Here is a 23,215-nt window from a genome sequence, read left to right on the forward strand (position 1 = left end):
GTGTGTGTCTGTGTCATATACATACATACATACATATATATAATTATATATATGTATATATATATATATATATATATATATATATAAAATTAGGTTTCTATGTGATAACTGCTTAATAAATCAATGATTTACCCCAACTGTTATTTCGTTTCTTTTCAATTGATTTCTTCCTTTTCTAAATGCCAGGTTAAACAATCTATTCAAGTTGTGTGAAAATAATAACATGTTTACCTAGACTGACCTAGGATGACCAAGTAGTTATAATATTGACAGGGACTCTCTTCATGGAATATTCTAAATACAAATGGCACAAACACCAGTTACCCAAATGTGTGAGTAGGGATCGTGCCTTATTTAGGGTTGCTAAGTAACAAAATCTTCCAAGTGATAAACAAGTAGGGACTCGGGTGTGGATTTTCTGGTTACAGCGATCATTAACATTCATTGTTAGTGAAGGGATAGTGCATACTTCTTTCCAACTACCAGCAATTTTGATTTTAGAGATATAATTTTGCTTAAATCCTAGGGAAAACATGATATAAAGTTAATTGTAACCTATGACTAAACTTTATCATTAGCAGCCACATTATGGGTCCTTTTTCTACATCAAATTTAATCTTTACAAAGAGGAAACTTCTAAACACATAATAGAAAACATTAGTTATGTTGGAAAATGTTAAATTAGATTCATCTAAATAATAGATTGTTTCTAGGTAATTCTTGTTGAGGGAAACTCTATGTTACTATAGAGGCTCTTCATCTTTGAATTATAGGATGCCTTTCAGCTCCAGTGGAGAATAATAAAAACACTGTGAATGCCTTTTATAAACCAGCCATACAGAAAATTTCTTTGTTCCTTAGTGACGTCTGAAAATTGAGATACAAATTTGAGGGAGAATGCAGCCATTCAGGAAAATATGTACTTTATGTCAATTATTCATAATATTGAGTCCAAAGCATATAAATACACTTTAAAGGGCTTATATTAGCTAGATAATTCCCTAAATTACCAACTGTATTTTGTATGTGTAGACTTAGCTTCAGTCAAAGCTTTTAGAGTAATTCAAACTTTTATTTTGGTAAGGATGAAAGTAAAATTCTGCTTTGATTTGGGGAGTATAATTTGAATCCTTTCAAAGATAATGGAAGATAATTACAGTACCTTAATAAGATTAAATAAAATGTTCCCTTTTAAAAATTACTGTAAAAGTAAGGAACTATAAAAATTAATTTTATTAAATTCTTACATTTAGTTCCACTTAAAATTTATCTTTATAGTTTTATATAAACATTAATTAACTTATACCAGTAGTTTCCAAAATTTAGTGGGTATCAGAAAGATCCAAAGAGTTTGTTAAAATACGGATTGTTGAATTTCTATATTTCCAAATCAGTTCTTCTGGTGTAAGACCCAAGAACCAGTATCTCAAACGTGTTTCAGGGAGATGCTGGAGGTCTCACACTTGGAGAATCACTGACATAGACAATCTGGTTAATGCTGATTCAACATGGAAAAGAACTTAATTACTCAGTTTAATAATAATATCTATTTCTTTATATATTTTACAAATATATATTAAGTACTTACTATTTGCAAAATGTTGGGGATACCTGCTATGAATTATAGCTAAACAATTTAAAACATAGAATGCATTCATTTTCTCTTTGGAAGTATATTGTTCAATTAATAATGTTTTATTTAAAATAGGTTTTCTGTGGAAAGCAGTATGGAGTTACTTCAAAAAATTAAAAATGGAACTGCTTTATGACCCAGTGATTCTACTTCTGGGAACATATCCAAAGAAACCCAAAACACAAATTTGAAAGAATATATGCACCCCTATGCTCATTTCAGTGATATGTACAATAGCCAAGATTTGGAAGCAGCCCAAGTGCCCATCAGTTGATGAGTGGAAAAAAAGCTGTGGTACATTTATACAATGGAATACTACTCAGCTTTAAAACAGAAGGAACTCTTACCTTTTGCAACAGCATGGATGGACCTGGAGAGAATTATGCTAAGTGAAATAAGCCAGTCAGAGAAAGACAAATAATATGTGATCTCACTTACATGGGGAATCTAATGAACAAAACAAACAAACAAACAAAAAAGTTTTCTCAGTCTCTCTTGAGAAATTTTTAACAAATTAAAATATGTGTACTTGTGTGTGTGTGTGTGTGTGTGTGTGAACCAGATTGGTGATTCTAGATTCCTGCTATAAAAGAGAAGAAATACAAAATTCAAATATACTTGTAAATAATTTAAAATGAAACCTAAAAAGTATTTTATTTAGAGGAGAACCAAGATGGCGGCGTAGGTAGACACACTGCGCCTCCTCGCACAACAGAACTGACAAAGAATCGAACGGCAAGGGGGTCCAACACCAAGGAAATAAAAAATAAACAAAATTCATCCAGACCGGTAGGAGGGGCTGAGACGGGCACCGGGGGCGGAGAGGACTAGCGTGGCTGTGGCGGGACCGAGACTGGCGGAGTGTGGGACTAACGGCGCAGGCAGTCCGAGCACTAGCAGACCCTGCAACCCTACATTTGTGCAGATAAACCGAGAGGGCCGGACTCAGAGTGGCGGAGAGCAGGGCAGGCAGAGCAGTGGGTAGCACCCCGCGGCCCCACATTCGAACAAAGATAAACCAGAGGAACGGTGGGGAGTGAAGCAGACCGCGCAGAAGCAGACCAGGGCTCCAGTGCGGGGGGGGGGGGGGGGGGGGGGGGGGTGCGGAAATAAAGCCTCAAACCTCTGATTGAAAGCACCCGTGGGGGTTGGGGCGGCAGCAGGAGAGACTCCCAGACTCACAGGAGAGGTTGTAGGAGAGACCCACAGGGGCCTAGAGCGTGCACAGGCCCACCCACTCGGGAACCAGCACCAGAGGGGCCCAGTTTGATTGTGGGTATTGGAGTGAAAGATTGAAATCTGGAGGAGAGTGAAGCGGGCCCATCCCACGTACAGCGTCCCTGCGCAGCGACCAGCGTTACCCACCCTCCAACACCTAAGGCTCCACCCCTTAAAGTAACAGACACACCAAGACAAAAAAAAAATGGTCCAAATGACAGAACACTTCAAAGCTCCAGAAAAAATACAACTAAGTGAGGAAGAGATAGCCAACCTATCAGATGCACAGTTCAAAACACTGGTTATTAAGATGCTCACAGAATTGGTTGAATCTGTTCGAAAACCAGATGAAAAAATGAAGCCTATGCTTAGAGAAACAAAGGAAAATGTACAGGGAACCAATAGTGATGTGAAGGAAACTGGGACTCAAATCAACGGTGTGGACCAGAAGGAAGAAAGAAACATCCAAGCAGAAAAGAATGAAGAAACAAGAATAAGGAAAAATGAGGAGAGGCTTAGGAACCTCCAGGACATCTTGAAATGTTCCAACATCCAAATTATAGGGGTGCCAGAAGGAGAAGAGGAAGAACAAAAAATTGAAAACTTATTTGAACAACTAATGAAGGAGAACTTCCCTAATCTGGCAAAGGAAATAGATTTCCAGGAAGTCCAGGAAGTTCAGAGAGTCCCAAAGAAGCTGGACCCAAGGAGGAACACACCAAGGCACATCATAATTACATTACCCAAGATCAAATGCAAGGGCCTACATCCAAGATTACTGTATCCAGCAAAGCTATCATTTAGAATGGAAGGGAAGATAAAGTGCTTCTCAGATAAGGTCAAGTTAAAGAAGTTCATCATTACCAATCCCTTATTATATGAAATGTTAAAGGGAGTTACCTAAGAAAAAGATCAAAAACAGGAACAGTAAAAATGACAGCAAACTCACAGTTATTAACGACCACACCCAAAACAGAACAGGAACAGAACCATAGAGATGGAGATCACATGGAGGGTTGTCAATAGGGGAGAGGGAGGGGGAGGGGGGGCAAAGGTACAGAGAATAAGTAGCATAGATGATAGGTGGAAAATAGACAGGGGGAGGGTAAGAATAGTGCAGGAAATGTAGAAGCCAAAGAACTTATAAGTATGACCCATGGACATGAACTATAGGGGGGGAATGTGGGAGGGAGGGGGTGGGCAGGATGGAGTGGAGTGGGGGGGGGAATGGGACAACTGTAATAGCATAATCAATAAATATATTAAAAAAGTACTTTATTTAAAAGAATTAAAGCAACCTTTTCTTTAATTTGACAACAATTAATTTTTTTCCTTTTTCTTTTTGAAATTAATAGTGGAAGCTAGAAGAACACATGATTTGGTTATATTCCACATTGTGCAAGTATTTTATAGCAAAAGATATACTAGAGGAAAAACAAAAAAAGAAAGACCCCATTTTTCCATTGCTATTATTTCCCTTAGATGTGCCCTCCTTCTAGTGGGTAGAAAAAGTACAATTTTCTTTTCTGGTGAGTGTCATGGCCATTTCTTTAGATTGCAGAGTTTTTACAGAACCTATCAATGAGATAAAACATTTAATTATATCTTTTATTTGTTACTTATTTTTATTACATAGAAATTTGTTGACTCAGTTATGTAGTATTTATCAATTTGATAGATATGTCTATCAAGATAATCCTTTTTCTTGCACTTGCTTCATTTCAGGGTACAAAAGTCATCTATATGTTGCTGGCCCTATATCACTGACGCAGAATAAGTTTGTTAAAAATTAGTTTTTCCTAGAGAAAACTGTTCACTTTTCTTGTGTAGAGTTCCTAACCCTGAAACTAAATATGTGGACTGAAAAATGATCCACCACTTCATTAACTAGAAAGCAAGTCTCTAGGTCCCAGAATTTACTCAGCCCCATTTATCATAATGCCTTTTTATGATCCATCTTTTCTATTGCGCATTTACCTCCTTTACTCTCACTTAATATTCTAAATTTAGTAGTTCATTTTATTTGTGTTTCTCATGTTGTCACTTCACAGTTTTTCCTGTGTTTTGTCTACAATTCAAGACAGGGTTTTAAATGTACAGAAACTCACATCTTCTTGGTTGCCTTGTCCCTATTACTCTCCCTTAAACCCCACCATTTGGGGGCACACACACACATACACACTCCTTATTTAGGTAATACATTAAGTATGTTGAAGGTATGATATTTCTCCAAAAAAAAGATGTCTCAACATTTAACTTTCTTTTATTTCTTTTTTGTTTGTTTGTTAGAGTGGCTACCCCAGGAACAACAATGTTGGAAATAGTCAATAACATTATTTTATAGTTATAACAAGTTACACTTGAAGAAAAAGTCAGCAGGAGTTTGCCAAAGACCAGACATAATACAAAGTAGAAACTGTATAGTATCAGAAATTACCAGGCATAATTTGTCTCTCACTTTTTCCGCTTGATCTAACAATCAACTCATCAAAAACTGACACCAACTAAAGGGAAATTTAGTGTGCAATGATAGAAGGGTACAATTGAAACCCAATATACTAGTTGTAAATAAAGGGCCTTTGTAATGCTTTGGAAACAATTTTATCTGCATATTTATACTCTTTGATTCAATGATTCTCTGTATGAATGACAGCTGCAGTGTAGGGAAACCATTCATGTTCACGATATAAAAAACAATCTCTGCTGAATTTTCTATCACTTGTACACGAGCTACTATTTTAATCACAGTATAAAGTAGCATAGATTATATATTATATCCTGGGAGGCTACTGTAGATACTCCTGACATAACTTTCTCTTTTTCACTTCCATCCAATTTGACGAACCATACAACACAACTATCCTATAGAGAAAATAAAGAATTTGTGAAGACAATGAAGAAACTAAACTAGGCATCCCCCCAAACAAATGATCTTATTGACATTATGACCTAAATACAGGCTGACATTACCTAAAGTACATTCTCAGGAATCATTTGATGATGCCTGAATTGTTAGAAAAACATAAAAATTCATAATAGTCAGCAACTTAGAAGAATGAAACTTTGGTATCACAATAGTTTCTTAATGATGCTTCAGTTTTGTTTCTATGTGTTACTAAGGATACTTACAAATGAATGATTTTGATAGAGAATTTTCCCCAAGCGTGAGACTGCTCAGAGTAAAATATTCAGAATATTGGCATCATATTAAAATATTTGTCCCAATATGGCTTTAACAGAATATTGTACTAAGGAAGTAACTGATACTGAAAAAAATTCTCATCTGGTGTACATTTGATTTAGTAGTATAGTAAGGTTTGCAACACAGGATTTTGAGACTGTTCTTTTAAAATTTTATATATATTTTGTAATCTAAATTTATATACAATACAACAATTTCTTTTTTAACATATTAAAGTCTGTGATAAGGCTTTCAGCTTCTCACAGGCAATGACGGATACTTAAATTCCAACTTCTTCACTGATCCCCCTAACAATCAAAGAGGGCAATAGGGAGTTGAATAAAAATACTCATAAACTATGCCTAAAGAATTGTTAGAGAAAGAGACATTACAAACTTTAATTTACACAGAGGTAGGGAAACAAATGCCCGAATTCAGCAGAATGGAGAGCACACAGCAGTAGAGTCAGGCAGAAACTAAGTGAAAAAAGTGGAATACAAAGTGGAGTGATGGAAGGAAGACACATCATACAGGTTTACCCCCAGAATAAGAGGGCTGCACTCTGAGTAAAAGGTGCTGAAAGCAGGTGAGTGACCTGAATGAACAGAGCACTGGCGAGGAGAGAGACGATAAAAAGTGGTGTGAAAGGCCCAGGGAGCAGCCTCAGAAAAGCACTACTGCTTGGAGAGGTGGAGGAACTTCCAAGGTGGAATTGTCTTTTAGAGAGAGGGAAACAAGGACGCAGCTAACTATAACGTCCCTTTCCTGGTCCCTTTGCTGATATAAGAGGAAACAGAAAAATCAGAAGACAAAGGGAAAAAAAACAGATACTGCCATATACAGTCATACTTCGGTACTTGTCAGCTTTAGAACTTGTCAAATTCTTTACTCATCCCATTTTGATGAGAAAAAAGAAAATGTTTCAGCACTCCGTGCTTGCTCGGGACTCGCCACACTTGCAATGCTGCCCCCCGAGAGAAAATGTTTCATTGTTCAGTAGTCGTTGGGTTTGGTACTCGTCACCAGTTACTGAATCATTTAATGACAGGTACCGAGGTACCACTGTATTTAAAGGACAAGCAAAAAACAACAAAACAAAACAAAACATCCAACTCCTTGTAATATATAAATGAGCCTTTGAACTAAAAAATAAAGAAAGCCACTCGAATAAGACACATTTTTTTTTTTGCCCCTTGTTAATGCTAGTCCAGGGAAAGTCCTGCATAAATGCATATAAACAAGTAAACTCTAATAGTTGTACAAAGATATCATATAAAAAGCAGAAGGTGGAAATAAAACACATTTTGTAGAGGAAAGTGTGCTAAAAATTGCGTTATGCAACAGAAGATAAATATAGCACACAAAAATGAATTTAAATTTATTTAAACCAGCAATTGAATAAATGAAGTAGATTACAAATCAGGAATTTAAAAACACAGTAAAAACTGAACAAACAAAAAATGCAAAGTAAGAACTAAAAAATATATAGGATAAATACAGGAAAGAAAAATACAAAAGTCATCTAAAAATTTAAGACCACGTTACAAGCTACCCACAAGAAATAAAGGTTGCAAATGATAGAAGCCAAGAAAATAAAACAGAAATAAAAAGAGAAAAAGATATGAAAAACAAGTAAAGAAGGTCCAACATATATATTATCTGAGTCCCTGAAGAAAAGCAAACAAAAAGAAATAATATTAATATTTAAAATTATAATTAAATTTCCTGAAATAAAAGATGAATTAAATTTATGTATTGTATCTGGGAAAACTGAGTTGGAATAATTAGTTCAAGACATATGCTAATAACAAATTTAGACTTTAAAAGTCTTCTTGGTTTGATTGAAGTGTATTGAATTCTACTATTATTAGTTTCATTTCTAAAATTTTCTGAGACTCTGGGAAATTATTAAAATCACAAAGGGCAGTCAAGTAGGTTGATATTAGACTTTACATTAGCAACATCTGATGCAAGAAAAGAGTGGGACAATATCTGTAAGGTTCACGAGGCAATAAAGTGTGAGCCAAATATATTATAATTACCTAACTGTTCTTCAGGGATAAAGGTTACAGAAAATAGTATTGAACATGAAAGAACTCTGAAAATATTTCACCCGTGAACATTTCCTGAAAAAAATAAACTTAATCCAAAAGTTATAAAACTAGCGACGACCCCCAAAACCGGAATTATCTTCTGGAGAGCAGGCCCCTTGTTCCCCTGCTAAATGAGTGCTCTAGGAGCCCATCTGTATCGGTGTAACCGCTGGTGTTACTGCAAGAGGCTGTGTTTGGCTTCAGGGAATTTTTTTGGAAGACTCTTTCAACACATTTGCCCGTTTCACGGTGGGTGATTTACGAGCGCACCTGCCCACACTGAGGCTAGTGTTCAGCAGTTTTTGACCAAAAATGGCATGACCCCCATGTCCCACCCTCCCTTTCAGCCAATCTTACCCTGAACAATATGTTTTTTTGTTTCCCTGGATGAAAAAAGTCCTCAAAGGGAAACGCTTTGCCAATGTGGAAGATGTGAAACAAAAAATGACAGAAGCACTAAAAGGCATCAACATCGACGAGTTCAAAAACTGTTTTGAGTAGTGAAAAAATGTCTTGATAGGTCTATTGAGTCAAATAGAGAGTACTTTGAAGGTGACAGAAGTTTAAACACATAAGAATAAACATACAATTTTTTAATAAATTGTTTTTTGGTGTTCCCCATAATATTTAGAAAAACATTTGCAAAAAGACTAGTGTTGAGCATTGAATACACTTCATCAGAAATTTAAAACCATGAAAAAGTGAGAGGTAAGTATGTAAACATTACAAACTTAACAAGCTAAAAACACCATGGCCAATCAAAATGGGAGAATAAAGAAGAAAACATAAAATAAACTCATTAAGTGTCTTTCTGGTACTAGGAAACAGTCAAATGACATAATTTAAATTGACAAATTAAATGGTAAAAAACTAGGTATACTTCAGAGTGCAAAGGTAAGCACTAAAATAATATTATTGACTAAAATCACATGGTGAAAAGGGGAGAAAAAGAATACAAGCTAATCTTATTCTTGCTCATAGTAAGGAATGAAAATACATTGAGGGAAAGCAGAAATGATTAAGGCCATCATATAAACTTCTTTAAATAAAGATAATAACCACTGGAAAAAAATAAAAATGTTGCTAAAAATTAAAGTGAAAAGACAACAGGAAAAACAAGCAAAATACAACCGTAAAAAAGAGCTAAGAAAAATAGCATAAACATAATATATTTAACACAGAACATGTTACTATTAAAAACATGTTAGTTATACATGTAAATTCCTAATATAGTTATTAAACACTTTAAAAATATTGTTCTTATTGGAAAATTAAAAATTCTCTCTACAAAACAATTCTTGAATTAGAAACTAAGAAAAAAAAGTTTGAACATTTTTTAGAAAAAAGATAATGAAAATACTACATATCTGAATTTATAAGGTATATCTTACGCCGTGCTTAGAGAAAAATATCGAGCCTTAAGGTCATATATCAAAAAAAAAATTGAAATGATGAAAATAAGTCAATGCATGAAAAGGGCAATAAGTTAAGCTGATAAAAAACTAAAAATAAAAGGAAATTTGCGAGTTTAGAACTAACAGAATTAATAAACAGGAAAAATTAGTTCCTAGGAAAGAAAAGCACTGATCAAAAGTTTTAGATAGAGGAAACAAAAAATAAAATAACCATAAATGTAATAAAAGAAATAAATATAGGAGGAGAGGAAATTTTAAAATTTTCATAAAAGACCGCTTTGCCTAATTCTGTTAAAATAAATTTTAAAAATCTATATAAAATACTTAATTTCTAGGAAATAAAATTTATCAAGACTGGTACTTGTTGAGCTGAGTAATTTGACTAGACCAACCTCTGGAGAAAAAAAAAAAGAAATTTGTCAAAAAAGTAGTCCACAAATAAGTACCAGGCCTAGATCATTTTGCAGAGGTACCACGCATAACTTTTAAAAGTAGATAATACCCAAAGTATTTAAGTAGTTTCGTAGCAGAGAAAAATAGAGAAGAAACTCCACATTATTTTTTTAAGGAATTATAATATTGGTACCATATCTGATGAAATTTAACATACACAGAAAAATTTACAGAATTCCTAATGAATAATGATGCAAAAATTATAATCTAGCTTTAGATAAATTAGTTCTATAGCACATCATAAAATGAAATACCTCATGTCCAAATGCGGTTCTTTCCAGAGTTGAAAGGGTAATTTCATATTAGTAAACTCCATTAATAAAATTTACCATGAAAATAAGAAAAGAGATAGTGCACTTATTCTACAGATGCCAAAAGCCAACTTTCAAATTTCAACACTATTCTTAATGAAAATAAGTCAGTAGAAACTCACTTAAAGTTATAAAACACATTCAACTCAGCCCACATGACATCATTTCAATTATCTGGGAACACTGGTGACATGCACACAAAAATTAGAAATCAGGCATGATGCTCACCAACAACATCTTTTAAATGATGCATTGGAGGTAATATCCAGTAGAATCAGAGAAAAGACGACTATTAGATGTATAAGAATTCCAAAGCAAACTGTAAAGCAATTTCTATTTGATGTGATGTGATACTTGAAAAACTCATGAGAGTCAATGTCTAAGCTACTGTAAACTAAGAAATTTCACTAAGATAGTATGAAACTACTAAAAAAATCAGTAGCATTAAATATATAAAAGAGAAGATTCTATTTATAATAGCAACAACAACAAAAAGTTAAATATCTAGTAGGAAACTGAACTAGAAATCATTTTCAAAATGAAATTTTGAAAACACTTCAAAAAACACCCAAAAATTAGACTTTAAAATGAAAATATATAAAATATACAATTTTTATAGAATGACTCAATAACATAAAGATTTTAATTTCTCTCAAATTAATTTATAAAATTAATGTGAATCTAATAAGAATAAATGAGAATACTAAAGGGACTTTTTCTATCTAGATATTTTGTTTCTAAAGTTCATATAAAATTTTAGGCAAGAAATAACTATAAACCCTTGAAAATTAATATCAAAAAGAACATTTCATATTAGGCATTAATGGTATATTTAAAAATGTGTGATCCTGCCCTGGCTGGTGTGACTCAGTGGATTGAGTGGCGGACTGCGAACCACAGGGTCGCTGGTTTGATACCCACTCAGGGCACATGCCTGGTCTGTGGGACAGGTCCCCAGGAGGGGGTGCTCAAGAGGCAATCATGCATTGATGTTTCTCTACCTCTCTTTCTCCCTCTTTTCCCTTCTCCAGAAATAAATAAATAAAATCTTAAAAAAAAAGTGTGATCCTGAAGGACAAATAGACCAATAGAACAGAATAAATTTGAGGAACAGATTAAAGTACACAGGAATATGGGATAACGGTGGCATCTCAAATTACTGGTGAAAAGATAGACTTACTAATCAATAAAAAGGTGGACTGACATTGATAAAGTCATAAAATTCATATCTTGTACTATAAACCAAGCTAAACTTAAATGCATCAGAGACCTTAACACATAAAACCATATAATTTCTAGATTAAAAATAAATTTACAAACTTGGCATGGTTAAAGCTTTTCTAATGTAACTCAAAAATTCAGAATCAACGTGGAAAAAGGTTGACAAATTTAGCCAAATTGCAAAAAAGGCTTTGAATGGAAAAAATCAGGAAAAAGATTAAAAAAAATAAAACCAGCTGTTTGCTGAAGAAGTGATTTGCAATTTATTTTAAAATTTGAAAGAACAAGAAAAAACACAGTTGAAAGTACATGCAAGAAATGGACAGGTGACAGAAAAAGAAAGGTCTATGGTGCTTAACTATATGATCCTCACTAAAAAAAATAGAAATGTAAACTAAAACTCATTCAGATACTACTGACCTAGTATGACAAAAATCAAGAAGGCTGGCTCACTCTGTTAGTATTGCTTTGAGGCAAAGGTCTAATACATTGCTTGTGAGAATATAACATGGTTCAAACCATAAGGAGGAGAGCTTGGTAGTATATATATAAAAAAAAACCTTACATATGCATCTAAACTTTGAGCCAGAAATCCCACTCATAGAACCTACCCTGAAGATGTTTTATTTCCAAAATATACATATACATATATGAAAATATACATGTGCAATGTATTCTGGCATTATTTGTAACAGCCAAAGTTTGGGAACAACCTAAACATCCATCAGTGGGAGACTGGTGGAGTTTACTATGGTATATGTAAGTTAGACGGCTCTGAAAGCAACTGATTGATTCTGTAAGGAATGAAAGTGCAATGTCAGCTATGGCTTTTTTCATAGAAAATTATTTTACTTAAAGTATAAATATATTTTAAGAATTGAAATATGCAAAGAATGTATTAAAATTATTTCAATAACAGAATATAACAAATATTATGTACATGTTACTTTTACTTACGGTTGACAGTTTTGATTGGTAATATTGGGTTTACTCTCTCTGGGGAAGCAGCATTTTCCTCATCTGTCACATATTCAAAATTAATGATGAACATCATAGCCACGCCCTCTTGGTTTTTCACTGGAATTATGTGAGTGTTGCAAATGAAAGTTGACCCTAAGGGAATGAAAGATGAATGTTAGGTTAAAATATGCCAACATTTTGAAGTATTGGTAATATTAAAATTTTAATAAAACCCTATAGACTTTTCTAAAATGGTCACTGAAATTAAATTAAAAATATTTTGATTTTTTTCTCACTATAGTATGATTTTATTGCAATAAATAATACAGATACATATGAAACTTCCCTATCATGAATTTGCATAACCTTGATTCTTTTCCTTCCCCCAGGGAGTCACCACATTAACTTCATATACATTAATACCCTCCAATTTTTACTAAAATTAAATACTGTCATTCCATAAACAATTGGACTTTTCCATTTTAAAAGATTGTATAAACAGAGACATATAGTACATAGCATTTACAATTAGCATTTTTTCAATTAAAGTTATATTTAATATTATTAGTTTCACCTGTACAGTGTAGTGGTTAGACATTTATATAATTTACAAAGCAATCCCCAATAAGTCTAAAACTCACCTGGTACCATACATAGTTATTATAACATTATTAACTATATTTCCTCTGCTGTAGTTTACATCCCTGTGACTATTTTGCAACTACTACTTTGTACTTCTTCAAAAACTACTTTGATTTTTAATTTCATATTGTATTGTATATACATTTACATAAATTATGAATAAAATTTCTCAGAAAGTATTCACAGACAAATTCAGGCACTACATTATGGAATAACAGAATTTTAATTCTCATTTATTTTCACTTCCACCTGTATAATAATTAGTATAGGGAAAAAAGTATAGTCTTTTTTTGTTTGTTTTTAACATTTTTTTATTGTTGTTCAAGTACAGTTTTCTGCCTTTTCCCCCCTCCCCTCCCCACCATTCCAACCTTCCCCACCTCCTTTCCCTGTTTCTGACCCCCCTTGTTATTGTCCATGTGTCCTTTATAATTGTTCCTGTAAACCCTTTACTCTTTCCGCCCCCCCCCCCCATTATTCCCTCCCCTGTCCCCTCTGGTCACTGTCAGCCTGTTCTCAATTTCAATGTCTTTGGTTATAATTTGCTTGTTTGTTCATCTTGTTGATTAGGTTCCAGTTAAAGGTGAGATCATATGGTATTTGTCTTTCACCTCCTGGCTTATTTCACTTAGCATAATGCTCTCCAGTTCCATCCATGCTGTTGTGAAGGGTAGGAACTCCTTCTTTCTTTCTGCTGCATAGAATTCCATTGTGTAAATGTACCATCGTTTTTTGATCCATTCATTTACTGATGAGCACTTAGGTTGCTTCCGGCACTTGGCTATTGTAAATTGTGCTGCTGTGAACATTGGGGTGCACAGGTTCTTATGGACTGGTGTTTCAGGGCTCTTAGGATATAATCCTAGCAGTGGAATTGCCAGGTCAAAAGGCAGTTTCATTTTTAGTTTTCTGAGGAAATTCCATACTGTTTTCCATAGTGGCTGCACCAGTCTGCATTCTCACCAACAGTGCACTAGGGTCCCCTTTTCTCCACAACCTCACCAGCACTTGTTTGTTGCTTTTTTAATGATAGTCATTCTCAATGGTGTGAAGTGGTATGTCATCGTGATTTTAATTTGCATCTCTGATGGCTAGCAATACTGAGCATCCTTTCATATGTCTCTGGACCCTCTGTGTGTCCTCCTTGGAGAAGTGTCTGTTCAAGTCCTTTGCCCATTTTTTAATTGGATTGCTTGTCTCTTCAGAGTGGAGTCATGTGAGTTGTTTATATATTTTGGAGATCAAACCCTTGTCTGAGGTATCATTGGCAAATATGTTTTCCCATATGGTTGGTTCTCTTTTTATTTTAATACTATTTTCTTTAGCTATGCAGAAGCTTTTTATTTTGATGAGATCCAATTTGTTTGGATCCTTTATGTCCCTTGCTCTAGGGGACATATCAGTGAAAATATTGCTGCATAAAATATATCAGATTTTCCTGCCTATGTTCTCCTCTAGGGCTTTTATGGTGTCATGACTTATATTTAAGCCTTTTATCCACCTTGAATTTATTTTTGTGTATGGTGTAAGTTGGTGCTTGAGTTTCATTTTTTTGCATGTAGCTGTCCAGCTCTCCCAACGTCATTTGTTGAAGAGGCTATTTTTGCTCCATTTGACGCTTCTTCCCCCTTTGTCGAATATTAATTGACGATAGAGATGGGTTTATTTCTGGGCTCTCTATTCTGTTTCATTGGTCCATGTACCTGTTCTTATGCCAGTACCAGGCTGTTTTGATTACAGTGGCCTTATAATATAGTTTGACATCAGGTATTGTGATCCCTCCTGCTTTGCTCTTCTTTCTCAAAATTGCTGCAGCTATTCGGGGTCATTTATCGTTCCATATAAATTTTTGTAATGTTTGTTCTATATCTGTGAAATATGCCATTGGTACTTTAATAGGTATTGCATTGAATCTATAAGTTGCTTTGGTTTTCTAGAAAAAAATCTTGTCCTTCCATTATGTATTTTGCTTAAATATGAATCAATATAAAATACATGTATATAAACAATGAAGATAACTCATTTAGTGTCATTTTGATTTTAGCATTAAAGAAATCATTTCCTGTTTCTCATTTACTTTCTTGGATATAACTAATAAATTATTGACTCTCTCTCACATATGTTCCAATAACTGTTTCCTTTTATGTGCAAAATTTCCAATGCCCAAATTATAATCATTTTATTTGGTTTGTAATCTGCCAGCAAATAAAAACAAAATTTTGGTCTATGTTATTGTGTTAATTTGGTCCCTTCAAACAAAAAAAAATGAAATTGTGATTTTTAAATATATTTCATTGATTTTGCTACTACAGTTGTCCAAATTTTTCCTTCTTTGCCCCCATCTGACTGGTACCCCCCTTCCCTCCATCAATTTACCCCCTTAGTTCATGTCCATGGGTTATGCTTCTCCATTTCTTATACTGTTCTTAACGTCCCTCTGTCTGTTTTGTACCTACCAATTTATGCTTCTTAATCCCCACACCTTTTCCCCAGTTCCTCCTTCCGCCCCCCCAACTGATACCCCTCAAAGCGATCTCCATATCTATGCTTCTGTTCCTGTTCTGCTTGTTTGCTTAGTTTGTTTTACAGATTCAATTGTTGATAGTTGTGAATTTGTTGCCATTTTAATGTTCATGGTTTTTTTTAAGATTTAATTAATTTGTTTATTTTTAGGGAAGGAAAAGGAAGGAGAAAGGGAGAGAAACATCAACGTGTGGTTGCCTCTCAGGCATCCCCTACTGGGGACCTGGCCTGCAACCCAGGCATGTGCCCTGACTGGGAATCGAACTGGTGACCTTTTGGTTTACAGCCTGTGCTCAATCCACTGAGCTATGCCAGCCAGGGCTATCATTCACAGTTTTGAACTTCTTTTTCTTAAATAAGTCCCTTTAACATTTCATGTGATAATGTTTTGGTGATGATGAACTCCTGCAGATTTTTACCTTGTCTGAGAAGCACTTTACCTGCCCTTCCTTTCTAAATGATAGCTTTGCTGGATAGAGTAATCTAGGCTGTAGGTCCTTGTTTTTCATCACTTTGAATATTTCTTGCCAGTCCCTTCTAGCCTGCAAAGTGTCTTTCGAGAAATCAGCTGACAGTCTTATGGGAACTCCTTTGTAGGCAATTCTCTGCTTTTCTCTTGTTGCTTTGAAGATTCTCTCTTTATCTTTAACCTTGGACATTTTAATTATGATTTGCCTTGGTGTGGTCCTCTTTGGATCCAACTTGTTTGGTACTCTGTGCTTTCTAAACTTGTATGTCTATTTTCTTCATCAAATTAGGGAAGTTTTATTATTTTTTCAAATAAGTTTTCAATTTCTTACTTTTGCTCTTCTCCTTCTGGCACCCGTATGATTCAGATGCTGATACATTGGAGATGTCCCAGGTGCTCCTTAGACTGTCCTCATTTTTTCAATTCTTTTTTCTTTTTGTTATTCTGATTGAATGCTTTTTTCTTCCTTATGTTCTAAATCATTGACTTGAGTCTTGGCCTCATCCTCTCCATTGCTGGTTACCTGTAGATTTTTATTTATTTCACTTAATGTAACCTTCATTTCTCCCTGGGTCTTTTTTATGCTCTTGCCATGCTCAGTGAGTTCTTTGAGCATCCTGAGAACCTGTGTTTGAACTTGCATCTGATAGGTTATCTCCATTTCATTTAGTTCTTTTTCTAGGGTTTTGTTCTGTTCTTTCACTTGGTCCATATTTCTTTGTCTCCTCAGTTTGACAGCCTCCCTGTGTTTGTTTCCATGTATTTAGTAGAGCTGCTTTGACTCCCTATTTTAGTAGCATGGCCTATTGTATAAAAGTCACCTGCAAATTGTGTGGAATGGAGCCTTAGTCAATTGCCAGGGTGGGGCAACTGTTTCACTGCTTTGTGGCCCCATGTGGGGGCAGGACTTGGAGAGGGGACAGTGCTGCTACCTGGTTTCTGGAGGTTTGCCAGCTGTCTCCCAGCTTTCTTCCTATTTCCAGTAACTTCATTTTCTCCTCATATGACACTGATGACCTTCCAGCTATTGTCCTGATGTTGAATCCCACAGTGTATGGGTCTGTGTACGTCCTAAGTTCATGTGGGCCAGTTAAGATGAGTCTTCTGAAAATCCAGCAGTTTCTTCTGCTGCCCCAACTCCCACTGGTTTTTATAGCCAGAAATTATGGGGATTTATCTTCTTGGAGCTGGAACACTGGCTGTGTGGTCTGGCCTGTGGCTGGGATCCCTTGCTCATGAGGTATCCCTCCTGATTTTTATCTACCACATATGAATGTGGGACCACATTTTCTGATGTTGCTCTGCACTGCTCCAAGGCTCTGCGCCTCTCCACCTGTCTCCATGGATCTGCCCCTCCTACCTGTCTGGATGAATGTGGCTTCCTTTAATCCTTGGTTGTCAGAGTTCCATACAGCTTGATTTTCTGACTATTCTGGGTGATATTTGTTTTGTGGTCTAGTTGCAATTTTTTTCTGTAGTTGTGTGAGAAGGTGAAGTGTGTTTACCTATGCCTCCATCTTGACTGGAAATCCCATCTAAAATTCTTTTATGAACACAATTATAGGGTTAATTAGATATATTTTATTAGAATCATCTGGAAATGACCAAAGGGATGACTCAGTTTACAATCAACCACCACCCAACCTTGAACAAAAACCTTTTAAAACTGAGTACAGACTTAAAGCAATTTCCTCATATTTTAGCAGATGAATATTTTGTTGAGATATAATGAAAATATAATATATATTAGTTTCAGATGTGCAACAAAATGACTCAATATCTGTGTATATTGTGAGAAGATCATAGTGTCTATTTAACATCACCATATAGTTTACCTTTTCCTTTTTGTTCTTGTGATGAGGACTTTTAAGATTACTCTCTCAGCAATGGTTAAATATGCAATACAGTATTATTATTAGCTATATACTTACCATGCTGTACATTACAGCCCATTATTTATTTATTTTATATCTGGAAGTTTGTACCTTTTGACTCCCTTCACCCGCTTTGTCCATCCCTCCCAACCCCTTCCCTGGCAACCACCCGTCTGTTCTTCGTGTCTACGAGTTTTTTTTTTTTTTTTGCTGTTGTTATTTTTTGTATGTTTTGTTTGTTAGAGTCCACATATAGATGAGATCATATGCTATTTGCCTTCATTTGACTTATTTCACTTAGCATAATGTTCTCAAGGTCTTGAATAATTTTTTTAGTCATGGTGACAGAAATATCACAGATTAGAGATTTGTTTGGGTTAAAAATATTGTATTTTTAAAGTGCAAAAGGTTCAGGAAGAGTTGTCATTCAAGTAATACTATTTTTTTATTGTTTTTATTTTTTTTTACACTTTTAAGTAGATTTACTGGTCTGACACTGGCTAATATATTTATATAGGTTTCAAAATTGTATGTATCATACAATTTTATGATACATCATATGTATATTGCATTGCGTGTTGACCATCCAAAGTCAAACCTTTTGTCACTGTATATTTGACTCCCTTTACCCTTTGCTACCCCCAGACCCCCCTTCCCTCTGGAAACCACCATATTGTTGTTTGTGTCTATGAGATTTTGTTTGTTCATCTTGTTTGTTCATTTGTTGCTTTTAGTTTTATATACCACATGAGTGAAATCATATGGTTCCTGAATTTCTCTGACTTATTTCCCTCAGCATGATATTCTCAAGATCCATCCATGTTGTCACAGATGGCAGTTTCCTACAACCCTCTCCCCATCCATCCTCTACTTTTTTCTGCCTTGCTCCAGATCTTAAAGCAGCTGACTTCTATGGTCACTGTGTCCCTAGCTCTTTTGGCTTCTGGGTTCTGGGAAGATTTGGCTAGTAGGAGGCATTGGCAATAGATAAAAGCATGGCAGGGTGAAACAAGGAGTGCTACCAACCTTGCCATGGCCACAGGTCCTGGAGGGCAGCCCGTTCAAAAGTCCTAAAGGTTCCTGGCCAATTCTAGGCCCTGGGGTGCCTGGAAGATCCCCAGTGGCTCTTGTAAGACTGTTCACACCTCTGGGTATGTTCTAAACTTGCTCCTATTTAATACCACTTGTATTCTGCCAGGACACCACTCATACACCTCTTCCCTGAACCACCTACACTTAGGGTAGTCCCTTTGTCTGGGTCTCTGGGGCAGTCAAGGAACCTGATACAAGTCACTAAATCTCCAGAGACAGTGCTCAGCCCAATTGCTTTTTTTTAAAAAAAAAGTAGTTAATGGCCTTGGCTGGTGTGGCTCAGTGGGTTGAGCGCCAGACTGCAAACCCAAGGGCCTCAGGTTCAATTCCCAGTCAGGGCACATGCTTGGGTTGCAGGCCAGGTTCCCAGTGAGGGGGATGTGTGAGAGGCAACCGCACATTGATGTTTCCCTCTCTTTTTCCTTCCATTCCCCTCTGTCTAAAATAAATAAATAAAATCTTAAAAAAATAAATAAAAGAGTAGTTGAGACCACCTTGACTCTTGAGGACAGTGATGGTTCAATGTAGAATCAGGAGCAGATTGAGAGCAAAATAGGCCTTGTATGAACTTTGGAAGGAGATACAGGAAAATAAAAGGGCACAAAAAGGCTGGTGACAGAGGCAAAGGCCAATAACAGAAGGATGTAGTTGGGGGCTCAGCATTTGGGAAGGCTGGTGGATGCTAGTATTCCACAACTGTGTCCATCTATGCTTTGAGTCAAAAATGAAATGAGTAAAAGAAAACTTTTTCCTTCCTCCCCACCCCTATAACATGGCTGCTACTGCCATAGCTGAGAACAAAAGCCACTGCTAATATTGTTGTAGTTGAGACATCAGAGGTTGAAGGGCTTTTGCGGGTGGGCCTGTGGATCTAATTATTATTTATGAAATAATTTCTATGGATGAATACATTCTAATTTCCAGGAAACTCATTTATAATAACACTTTCAGAACATAGACTTTGTAAGTTAGAGAAGCATATGTACTAGTGATGATTCAGATCTTGAAATATGGCTAGCTTCCCAATTTCAAAAGGTGGAAGACCTTATATATAATTAATTTCATATTTTCTGCAAATACGATGACGGTTTCAGTGATGGGAAAGTGTGTTTTAAGAAGGACATGTTGCACCTTCACAGTCTTCAGCCCATCTTTAATTTATTTAATAAAATAGTTAGCTAGAACACTTGTCACAGTTTCCATGGTAACAAGCAGGATAACTTTAGTAAACAGAAAATAAGCAATTTAAGACTGTTCTGTTAGAACTAAAATTAGAAGTGCTTCAGGCTGGGTATCACAATACAAATTGGTTAAACAGAGAGTCTGTGGAGATGCAAGAAATAGCCATTATGTATTTTGCTAATGAACCAAAATACAAATTGATTTTAATACTTAAAATAACATAATCTGGATCATTTAGAATATATTCTGAATTTGCAAATTTTTTATTTAGTAGTTTAAAAATCTTTCAACATTTGAGATATAATGCTGATTGTATAAGAAAACATATAGCACAGATTTGTGAGAAGTCAATAAAAATATGAAGAAAGAGCTCTAACAAGTTTATAATAGAGCAGGGTAATTTTGCTTTCAGTAATGGGGGCAAAAATCATTTCTTTCAATACTAATACTTGTAATTTTATTGTTTAGTACTAAAACCATAAAATTACAATGCTTTATTAAAAAAAAGTTCATCTATATGTTTTGGCTCCAATGCCGATTTAATAAGTATAATTATTCTGGAATTTCTGCTCACTATCACTGTTTCCTGCATGTTTCTTTTAAGCAATATATCTTCTCTAAAGTTAACTTAAGACTCATTTACTTTTTTTCTCTTTTACTTTTTGGATTTAATGTCTCCATCAATCTTCCATAGCCTCCTGGAAAGCAGATATTGAAAGGAAGTATATGGAATTAAGAAGAGAAGGAAAATCAAATATACTTTATAGGGGAAAAACATGTTAGCTTGCATAATTCTACAAACTTTAAATTCTGTCAAGATACTACTTTGTGAAGTAACATTATCCTAAGAAGTCACTACATTATGCTTCTAAATATTTTTTTTGAATGCAACATTGGGAGCAAGAAACATGGAAACACAATTCAGCCAACAACAGCATAGCAAAGAAGAAAAAAAATGGTCACATCAATAATGCATAAATAAAGAAACTAAAGAAATCTAGAAATAAAAAGTTTAGTCTTGTTAAAATGAACTTTGTATTCAAATAAAATTAATGTTCATTAACAAGCTTATTTACAACATTATCCAATAATAATTATTAAATTAGACATACAATTATGCTAATATTATTATCAAGTTCATTTTCATGCTGTGTCCTGAGTGCAAACATCCTCAAAGTGGGAAAGGATCGTTAGGAGAAACAGTGATCATTTTAACAAAGTCTCTACAAGGTTAGTTTTTAACCGTACCCACAGAGCAAGCAAACCCCGGTGATTTGAATAATTACCTCTTTATTGGTAAATTGATGGTATACACCTAGCTGAATTTTGTTTATTAATATTATTATTTTTTAAAGATTTTATTTATTTATTTATTTCTAGAGAACGGGGAAGGGAAGAAGAAAGAGAGGGAGAGAAACATCCATGTGTGGCTGCCTATCACACATCCCCTACTGGGGACCTGCCCTGCAACCAAGGCACGTGCTCTAGACTGGGAATCAAACTGGAGACCCTTTGCTTCGCAGGCCCATGCTCAATCCACTGAGCTACCCCAGCCAGGGCTCCTAGCTGCATTTTAAAATAAAATGCCAGCACTCTTCTCTTTGAGCTGCTTGAAAGATGTTTTATTTTAGTCTTTATTTTGACAGTGCATCCTTATGTCTCCCCAAATTAGTTTATTAAACAACAAATGTTGGGTCAAGCACTGTTCTGGGTTCTCAGATGGTGATGAGGACACCAGCAAGAAACCAACTCAAGCTCCTGCACTTATGGAACTTACATCCTACTAGGGGAGATGTAATTAGTGAACACATAAGTATCCACTACATCAAGTAAAATTAACTACAATGAAGAAAGAGAAAGCAAAATAAGGTGATGGATAATAAGTGGTAAGAGAATGCTTCTGTCAAATCACATGTAAGCAAAGACAAAGGAAGTGGTGGAGTGAGCTATGTGGTTCTGTGGATAAAGAGTGCATCTGGCAGAAAAACCTGCAAGTGCAAAAGCCTTTAGGCAGAAGCATAATTGTAAGCTCAAGGAGGCCAGCGTGGAGGCCAGTGTGACTGGTATGGTGTGGTGGTAGTGGGGTAGGATGTAGTTGGACTGTGGTAAGGTCAAAGGAGCAGTAGGGGGCCATATCATGTGTAAGGTTAATGTGTGGATTTGGAAATTGCCTCTGAATTTGGACAGAAAGACCTTGGAGGGTTTGTGAGGAGTTTGGCATGATCCAACTTAAAACTATCTATGTGACTTCTGTGTAAAGAATAGCTTGTAGGGATGGCTGGGGTGAAAGCGGGAAGGCCAATTAGGAAAATATAACAGTGGCACTAACAAGTGGTGAGAGTGGTTTGAAGAGTGGTTTGAAGTGTCACAGAGGGCGGTGAGTAGGAGTCTGTTCGAGCTGTTGTGAAGGTAGAGCTTGCAGAATTTGTGGATATATTGTGTACCACGTGAGAGAGTGAGAGGGATTATAGCCAAGTCCAAATTTGGGGGTTGAGGAACTGGAAGGAATGAAGTTGCAATTTAAGAAAATGGGGAAGACTGTAGGAAGAGGTGGTTTTGGGTGTTGTGTAAATCCATATTTGGGGTATGTTAACTTTGAAATTGCTTATTAGATATCCAAGGGGAGGTGTCCAGAAGGCAGTTAGATATAGGAGACTACAGTTCAGAGATTAGTCTAAGCCAGAGAGTCATTAGGGGCTCTATGAGGTCATCCTTAATAGAGACAGAGAAGATTGGGGCTTGCGACCAAAGGCACTCCAACATCAAAGAACAGAAGATGAAGAAGAACTGGTGAAGATTGTGGAGGAATTGGGGAGGGGGAGAAAAACCCAGAGTGCAGTGCACGGGAGGCTGAGGGAAGGAGTACTGCACACGGAGGGCAGGTCAACTGCGCAGACATAGCCGATAGGCACAGTGGGTACTGAGAAAAGATTATGGAATCACAGGGA

The 23,215-nt window shown here is 35.6% G+C and overlaps 1 protein-coding gene across 4 annotated transcripts in view; it reads right to left on the bottom strand.

Moving 5' to 3' along the window:
- Positions 1 to 23,215, bottom strand: part of KCNH7 (potassium voltage-gated channel subfamily H member 7) — a 488,226-nt gene that overhangs the window by 166,041 nt on the left and 298,970 nt on the right. For all 4 annotated transcript variants that reach the window (XM_053918731.2, XM_053918730.2, XM_053918729.2 and 1 more), the window contains exon 3: positions 12,483 to 12,638. In XM_053918731.2, the coding sequence (XP_053774706.1) occupies positions 12,483 to 12,638 (156 nt within the window). The remainder of the gene's footprint in view (positions 1 to 12,482; positions 12,639 to 23,215) is intronic.

The sequence above is a fragment of the Desmodus rotundus genome, chromosome 2, assembly GCF_022682495.2.
Source record: "Desmodus rotundus isolate HL8 chromosome 2, HLdesRot8A.1, whole genome shotgun sequence".
In the NCBI taxonomy this organism is placed as follows: domain Eukaryota; kingdom Metazoa; phylum Chordata; class Mammalia; order Chiroptera; family Phyllostomidae; genus Desmodus; species Desmodus rotundus.